Source organism: Mytilus californianus, unplaced genomic scaffold, assembly GCF_021869535.1.
Source record: "Mytilus californianus isolate M0D057914Y unplaced genomic scaffold, xbMytCali1.0.p SCAF_2, whole genome shotgun sequence".
Lineage (NCBI taxonomy): Eukaryota > Metazoa > Mollusca > Bivalvia > Mytilida > Mytilidae > Mytilus > Mytilus californianus.
In genome coordinates this window covers 99,078,696-99,087,826 of record NW_026262668.1, presented here as the reverse complement: position 1 = coordinate 99,087,826, position 9,131 = coordinate 99,078,696, and the positions used below count along the sequence as shown (strand labels likewise).

At 32.8% G+C, this 9,131-nt stretch overlaps 1 protein-coding gene across 13 annotated transcripts in view; it reads right to left on the bottom strand.

Annotated features, from left to right (window-relative positions):
• Window positions 1-1,991: 1,991 nt before the first annotated feature.
• The window catches only part of LOC127730521 (uncharacterized), a 107,631-nt gene continuing 100,491 nt past the window's right edge, over window positions 1,992-9,131 (bottom strand). For all 13 annotated transcript variants that reach the window (XM_052238951.1, XM_052238948.1, XM_052238943.1 and 10 more), the window contains exons 11-14: window positions 8,016-8,277; window positions 7,137-7,437; window positions 5,823-5,870; window positions 1,992-2,772 (exon numbers count right to left, since the gene is read on the bottom strand). In XM_052238951.1, coding sequence (XP_052094911.1) covers window positions 2,468-2,772; window positions 5,823-5,870; window positions 7,137-7,437; window positions 8,016-8,277 — 916 coding nt within the window. In that variant the 3' untranslated portion in view covers window positions 1,992-2,467. The remainder of the gene's footprint in view (window positions 2,773-5,822; window positions 5,871-7,136; window positions 7,438-8,015; window positions 8,278-9,131) is intronic.

Below are 9,131 nucleotides of genomic sequence, written 5' to 3'. Positions count from 1 at the left end.
GTCAAGATTCAAGATCGCGGTCACTAAAGGACCACTTTACTAAACTTTATTAGTTTAAAAATAAAATAATCATAGATGCTACATGTAAGGATAGGAAAGACCCCTGTGAATTTGATAAAACTTATAAAAGTGGTAGGTGGAAAAGGGGGGGGGGGGGGAGCAAAGCCAACATTGATTTTGATGTTAATGAATAAAAGTTTACAGTTACAAATATAGACAGCTATATAAAATAAGGAGATACGGTATATATAAAAATATGAAGATGTGGTATGATTTATATAAATCAGTGGAAAAGGCCTAACTCATCAGGTCGATACAAAGCAGAAAAACAACTAAGAAAAAAAAAGACAGACTGTACGTGGCACGGAATTTATACATCCTCACAACAATAAAGACACTAAGTACAGATCTAAGAATACTCAGAGCCGCTGACAGCTAGTTCAAAGCCAATAACAACTAATGAAAAAATCATGTATCTAAGACTAAATGATTTGTTTGCCAATGAGATTACTGTCCAACCGAACCAAAATAAAGCGGATTTAAGGTAATATAGGTCACCATACGACATTTCAAAACCCATACTGTATTGTCAGTTATAAAAGGACTGGACTTGACAGAATGTGAATTAGTTCAAATGACAAAACCAACGGCCTCATTTATGACAAAACGATAAACGAAAAACAAATTCAAAATGGTTTCCTACCAGATAAAATCACTTTCACTATGGCTTCTTATTTTTTAATGATATTTATATGGGCTTATACCTACCAGATCTGGAGGGTTAGCCAGAGTCAGGAGAACGCAATATTTTGAGCAGTATTATTGGGAATGTGCCTCCAGAGCTGATCGGTTTGCATAGATATGGGTTGTCATTTTATAGTTGGTGCTCCAAAAAGTTTATTAGTATAATAGAGTTCTGTAGAAAGTATTTATAACAATTTTATTTCAAGATAACATTGTCATTTTTAGTCATATCATTGATATCAATGAAGCATGTAAATTTTGAAGGAAGACTTGAAACACATTTCTTTTTTTAAAAACATAAAACACAAGATGTAGTTCAACTCCTGTCATTATCAATGGTGTCTAAGAATCCGTGAAAATATTACACAATCATTATTTTGAATAAGTCATCAACAGTTGGGGAAGTCCTCATAATAATTAAATCATAAAGCAAATAAATAAGACATTGAAAAAAATGAAAAATGCAGTGATCTACAGAAACAAAAATGTGTTGCTATTATTATTTCAAAATTGTTTCACGATCGAAAAGGTTTGAAATTCAAACGAAGATAAATAAATAAATAACAATTACAATCCTTAAACATGTCTTTTGATTAAAAATGTTTTCTTTTTCTGTTGACAATTTTTATATTAAGATAGTTTAATCGACTGACATTTTCCCTACGCTATAGTTTATAGTTATACCCTTTTTTATTATCAAGTCTATTATCTATTCTATCCATTTTGACCAGTAGTCAAAAAAGTAATATGATATAATTTTCGTGACGAACAATGTTACATTAAACAACGATAACCACCGTTATTTTGTTGACTTTTCCTCAAACTATGGTTTTAATTGGCCTCTCTTCGTCTTCGTTCAAACAAAATGACATCCCCTGCATCTTGCATAATTTAACAGCATACAAAGGCATCGAAAGTAATATTAGCTACAAATCTGTTGTTGTAAACAAAATCAACAAATGATGTTGCTTCACCAAAAGCGACATATTTTATTGATGATCAATTTTAAAACTGATGATACTATAAATTCATATTTTTATCGCCAAGAATCGTTTTAGCTCATTTTAAAATGCAATTGACGATTCTGCAATTAGAATAGTCATTTATTAAAGCTTGTGGAGTTGCTCAAATTCTCCCTGTCAAAGATTAGAACAGAGAAAAAATGTTTTTTGAGCTTATATTTATTTCATATACATATTTTCAAGAACCTCGTGAAATAACTTTGACACAAATCATAAAAATGAGAATGTGTTATATATATATTTAATTGAATAAAAGCATGAAGTTTAAAAGTTAATATAATACATCATGTCAATAATTTAACAATCGGCAAGTACTCTTTGTTCATCGGTTTTTACCAATAACAGGCAGGTACACAGGCAATTGTCCGTTATAGTTTTTAATTTTCGTTGGAGTCAAAAACGCAAATTTTATTTCAGGTATTTTTCGTTAATATTTTGAAGCCATTTTGATATCAAATTGATCTGTGAGACTAGCTGACAACAAACCACATAGTAAATTCATATGACATGGTTTAGGATAATAAAATGAAATTGATATGTGTAAGATGGATGCACCCCAAAATAAACTGTGAACCTGCTGTAACTCGACTAGTTGTTTTTATTAATTATCAATAAACTAGTATCATTATTTGGTGTAACACATGCACAGTGAGAATAAAAGTCGAACGAATAAAATCATGTCTTCAAGGAATACTCCTTCTTTACCAGCTAAAACATATTTCCCTGGCCTCTTTGTGAGCAGTTCTGACTTCCTCAGCTTCAATCTCTTTTCCACTTCTTTCTAAGGCTGCAACCAGAAAGTTAACCTGACTTTCGTAAGGACGCCTCCCCCTCCACTTCCAGAATACTGCATCCAAGAAGTCATCTGTCTTAGGTAGCTCACTAGCAAGATTTGCTACTTCTGAAGGGGACACCTTTAGCTGTATAGCTAATTGGTGGGCCTCGTCCATGTTAAGTTTCTTCGCCAGTTGCATTAATGAATTTATCTTAAGTACTTTAATTGTACCTATAAAAACAAACATCTCATATACAAATACAGTCTTCGGAACAATATTCGTGTTAAAGTATATTTTCTAATTCAACGTATTTGGCATTTTTATCTTTTTTTTAAATAACCGGACTTTTTTTAAAAACTGAAAATGATATTATCATAATCATCATTGTTCTTATTGTTATTATTATCATTCTTGCTCCAACATATTCTTATATTCATCGAAAGACTTTCTGTCTACATGATTCTTTCTATTTTGTTAATAGTTATTGTCTAGCGCTACCCCTTTTGAAGACTTACTGTGTTTTTCTCCACCATGTAGCATGTTTCAAATATGCAAAAAAAAAACAAAGACAAAAAAAAAACAACCAAACAATTATGAAAGTTTACTTTTGTAGTTTGAATTTGTAAATATACATGTATTTCAAAACTTAGGTTCTAACTCCTTCAGACTAATTAGGTTCTAACTCCTTCAGACAAAGTTAACCTTAGAGAGCCTGATATCACTTAACTGTAATTTCAGTTTCAGGCATTTGACTTATTTGTAGATCTTACTTTGCAGAACAATTTTGTCATTTACACTTTCTATCTTTCTATAATAATATTAAAGATGATACATAACCCACAACAGTAAAATTTCCTAAAAATTAACTATTTTTGGACATTAACCCAACAATGAGGTGTCCTATTGGTATAACGATTACATGATAGGTAGATCTAAACCTGTTTAACACTTTCATCTATGTCAGTTTTGCTCTTACTGCTTTAGTTTTTGAGATGAAAGCAAAAAACTTCATTTGACCCCTATGTTCTATTTTTAGAAACTGCCGCCATGTTTTTGAATGGATCAAATCCCTGAATACAATCTATAAACTCGATACCCTAAGGAACATTCGATTAAAGTTTTTAAGTATTTGGCCCAGTTGTTTCAGACAAGAAGATTTTTGAAAAGTAATTAGACTTTCACAAAAAATGTAAAAAAAAACAAACTTTTAAAGGCAATAACTCCTTAAGGGGTCAATTGACTATTTTGATCATGTTGACTTATTTGTAGATCTTACATAGCTGAACATTCATTGCCATTTATACTTTATCTCTATCTATTATAACAAGGGGTAACCCAAAGTCATATCTACTATAGGGGACCACGGGTAATCCAAAGTTATTTCTATAAGTAGAATCTATAGGGGACCAGGGGTAACCCAAAGTTATTTCAATCAGTAAATGCCAAAGGGGACCAGGGGTAACCAAATGTTATTTCTTTAATTAAACGATATAGGGGACAACAGGTTGCTTTATGTTATGTCTGCTATACGGGACAATGGGTAACCCAAAGTTATATCTACCATAGGGGACCACAGGTAACCCAAAGTTATTTCTATAAGTAGAATCTATAGGGGACCAGGAGCAACCCAATGGTAAAATAAACAAAGTGAAAGTAAAACATATTTACCTTCAAGTATAAGAGTTCGTTTATTACTACGCATTCGCCCGTTCTATCTATGGGGGCTCTCTGGTCCTAATCGAGCGACAGAAATATCCTTGTGAAGGCAGACGTGCAATGACGGAAATGATGACGGCACGTAAATTTCAGAGCCGAACGTCGTGAAGGACGGTCGATGCGAACTGGCCTTTTTCCGATTTTAACCCACAAATACCCCCCAAAAATTCTTGAAATGAACACATAATAAACTACGCTGGTCATTACCCCTTTGTGGTATAACACAATATTCGTGGATTTTATGTGAAAGAAGAAAACGCGACACCCAATTTCAACTCTATTCATTTAGTAATATAGATATTAAAGAAAATAACCTTAAACAGTAAAATTCAATAAAAAATAAACTATTTCCAATAGTAACACAACAATGGGTTGTCGAACTTGTCGGAAAATTTCATAACAGATAGATCATGACCCATTTATCACTTAAACTCCCTTTCACCTTTGCTCTAACTGCTGTAGTTTTTGAGATATAAGCCAAAAACAGCTTTTGTCCCTTATGTTCTATTTTTAGCCATGGCGGCCATCTTGATATTTACACTTTCTCTCTATCTATTACAATATTAAAGATAATAACCAAAAACAGTAAAATTTCATAAAAATAAACTATTTCGGACCTTAGCCCTACTATGGGTGGTCCAATTGGTCTTTCATAGCAGATAGATCTTGACTAAAAGCCAAAAACTGCATTTGACCCTTATGTTCTATTTTTAACCATGGCGGCCATGTTTGTTAATGGATCAAAACTTCGGATACAATTTATAAACCAGTTACCCTAAAGAACATTCAGTTAAAGTTTAGAAGTATTAGGCCCAGTAGTTTCAGAGGAGAATATTTTTAAATATTAGCAAACACGATGGCCAAATTGTGTAAAATTGTCTTTAAAGGGCAATAACTCCTTAAGGGGTCAATTAACAATTTTGGTCATATACACTTTTTTGTAGATCTTACTTTGCTGAACAGTTTATCTTTATCTTTAATAATATTCAAGATAATAACCAAAATCTGCAAAATTTCATTAAAATTACCAATTTAGTGAAAGCAACCCAACAATGGATTGTTTGGTTCGTCTGAAAATTTCCGGGTTGATAGATCTTGACCTACAGAGCATTTTTACCCCATGTCAGATTTGCTCTAAATGCTTTAGTTTTTGAGATTAATGCCAAAAACTGCATTTGACCCCTATGTTCTATTTTTAGCCATGGCGGCCATGTTTGTTGATGGATCAAAACTTAGGATACAGTTTATAAACTAGATACCCTAAAAGAACATTCAGTTAAAGTTTGAAGGTATTTGGCCCAGTAGTTTCAGAGAATATTCTTGAAATAGTTTACGACGACGAAGACGACATACGACGACAGACGACGGACGCCAAGTGAAGGCATAAGCTCACATGGGCCCTTCGGGCCAAGGTGAGCTAAAAATGAGCAACACAAAACCCACCAAAACCTGATCGTGACCACAGTGTTTAAAAGGTGCATTTTGTTCTAAGTAATTGTAACAATAATCATCTTTTATATATTGATTTTTATGAAAATACAGATATAATTGTATTGAAGCTTACATTCAGAATCAGTCGGTTGATGACCAGTTATTACCAGATCGTCCACATCTATTAAAAGAAATAAGATAAAACTAGATTAGCAAAAGTTGACAATGTTGTTTTTGTTGTTAATCGAAATTTGTTTGTTTATGTTTCTATTCTTTCAAATCCTTGTAGTTATATTTAGTTGTTATCTCATGTACAATTTTCGTAATTACAATTTGTTTACGTATTGTTTCTCGTTTGTTTTGTGTTTTTATGTTTTAATTCATTAATTAAGATTTTTCAAATCCTTGTTGTTATAATTGGTTGTTCTCTCATGTACATTTTCGTATTTACATTTTTTAATTTAAACATTTTATTTCTGTTTGTAAAAGAAGTATACAATGATTTTCATTATGCTACAAAGTAACCGAATTTACCTTATAAATTCTGTAACCCGAAAATGTATTTACATTACGTCGAGTAAAGAGAACAGTATGTGCTTTTAATTGCTACTCATTATGCTAAGAAAAATATTGAATTTTTTCACATGCAAAACCACATTCCTGTATTCTTTTATCAGAAATAATAAATCTGATATTTTATAAATATGTTAATTATGGATACAGAGGACGTGGTAAACATTCTTTTCGGGTTTTTTCCGCGTGCAAACTATATATTGCAATCAAACCCCGAAAGCTAAGACGGCGACGCCATTCTAACTTATTTGGTGACCTAATGAGTTTAAGAAATATAATTTTTTGTTTAATTTTACCTCAACTGTAAAACAAAAAGTTTTATATTTAAAACTGCATGCATATTTCACACCTAAAATATGACTCGTTCGACAATCAATCAACAAATAGCAGGAATTAAGAGACATGTTGTTGGTCGTGTCTTTAATTCCCCCCATTAAGATATTTGTAACAATTGATTAGAAATAAGAGGGATATATTTATGTTATCATATTGTTTGTGAAATGTATGGATGTATGGTCTTATTTTTAGATTCGACATTTAAAAACTATTTAATGATAATAATGAAAGCAAAGTAGCATCCTAAATACATTTATACTCACCGGCAGCAGGTGGCGGACAGCACAGTAGTATATCATGTCTGTCATATTTTTTCGCAAATTGTTTTGTTATAAATTAGGCAGTTAGTTTTCTCAATTGAATTGTTTCATATTTTTCATGTCGGGGCTTTTATAGCCGACTATACGGTATGGGTTTTTATGGCAGTACTTTTGCCTATAATTGCTTAAATCCACTTCATTTGAACTTTGGTGGATAGTTGTCTCATTGGCAATTATACCACATCTCCTTATTTTTATATAGATAAATTTATACTCGCCGGCAGCAGGTGGTGGACGAAGGTGAATTGGAAGAGATGTCAGATTCATATATGTCGTGATTGGATCTCTTGGTATCAACGTTTCTTTATTTTTGAAACAATTTTCACTTTCTACTAGTCTGATTGGTTCTTGTGCAGTCTCTTCTATAAGTTCAATCTTGATTCGACCAATCGGAGGATTACTTTTGTCTACCAACTCAGTGCTGAAAATGTGGTAATTATCTCGATTTGGATGGAACATGAGCTTCTGTGTGTCTGATTGGTCTGTTCCTATTCTTTTTATATTGCCATCAAACTTAACCTTTTTCAGAAAACAAGTGAAATGAAACAATCGGTCTCATTAAAACAAAACGATGCAATATTTTCTCAACTTCTTAAACTAAACTAAATTATCGTAAAACCTACAAATCACATTATCGTTGGTATATTTTGGTAGACAAGAACTCATCCAGGGGGACTAGGTGGCCGAGCGGTCTAAGTCGTTTGTCTACACTGAAAACTGACAAAGAAACGAAGTGTGTACGACTTTAAATGCAATTGACAAGGATTGCCAGTTGTTCTGCCGAAAGTAGGTTGATGCTTACTCTGGCTCTCTCCATTGACAATAACTTAACGCCATGACGAAACTCAAAACAAGAGGTTTTAGTCATTTTTTATAAGCAATAATAAGAAGGAAGAAACTAGATACTGGCATAAAGCTATCGCTTATTTCTAGTAAACGCAAACATTTGATTTGCTGCTTCACTGATTCATATTTTGTTGTCTGTTACAAATAACATGATTTTAACGTTCTTAGCACCAATAGTCAAAACTAAGTCAGCATAAAAATCTACTGAATTAACCAGTCAAACTTGCATGTAAATCTGGACAAATACTTACCCTGAACCACTGATTGACCTTGACTGTATGACAAATACCCTCGACTTCTTGAATCTCGTACTGCTTTCTCTCCCAATGTTTCTTTCTCTTTTTTCCCTTTCTTTGTAATGCACATTCTATAACAATGGCATATTCGTCACGGGATAGTGTTTTTACTACTGCAAAAAACTCAACTTGCCGTTCGTTGTTCAAAGCTTTTTGTATCAGCATACAAACGCCAATCATATCCTTTTCAACATTTTTCTTTGTTACACCTGTAAATCTGCAAACATAAAACATGAATATGAAATTTCAAAACTAATTGAAGATCAAATCATTACTAGTTGAAGAGCATTGCAAGTAAAAAATCTCAAACAAATCTGCCAATCTAGCCAAGGCAATGCATTTATTAGTGTTTCAAATTATTTTGAAGTTTTATGAACTGTACACATACAGAACACAACTTTTTCAATGATATTTCATGCCAGCAATGAGTTCTGACTACGAGATAAGTGATTAGCTGGGGACGAAAGGTCAATCTGCAGTGACATTCACGCAGTGGTTGTCAAAACACATCAAAGATACTAGGTTTGAGATTTAAATCAAATATATATCTCTTAAATTGTAGCTAAGAATTTTTATTATACGTTATGTGTTTTCATCTATTTGACTGTTTTCATGTAATCAAGTCCCTTTAGATCGATGTTAAAGGAGTCAAATGCTTTTGAAATCATGGACATCATGCAAAGAGATAGGTTTTCTTAAAAGAGAGGCGAAAGATACCAAACGTACATTAAAAATCATAAGTAGAAAATAAACTGACAACGCCATGGCTTAAAAAAGAAAAAGACCAGCAGACAAACAACAGAACACAACACACAACATAGAAAACTAAAGACTGAGCAACTCGAACCCCACCAAAACTGGGGGTGATCTCAGGTGCTCCGGAAGGGCAAGCAGATCCTGCTCCACATGTGGCACCAGTCGTGTTGCTAATGTAAGTACAAATCTGGTATTAAGTCTAATTTGGTAGGTCACATTCGAGGAAAAGGGGACAATCCCCTTTGAATTTGAAATTTATATCTATTCTGGCGTTTGACATTATTTTGAATTAGTAGTCCACAACTTTGACAATAA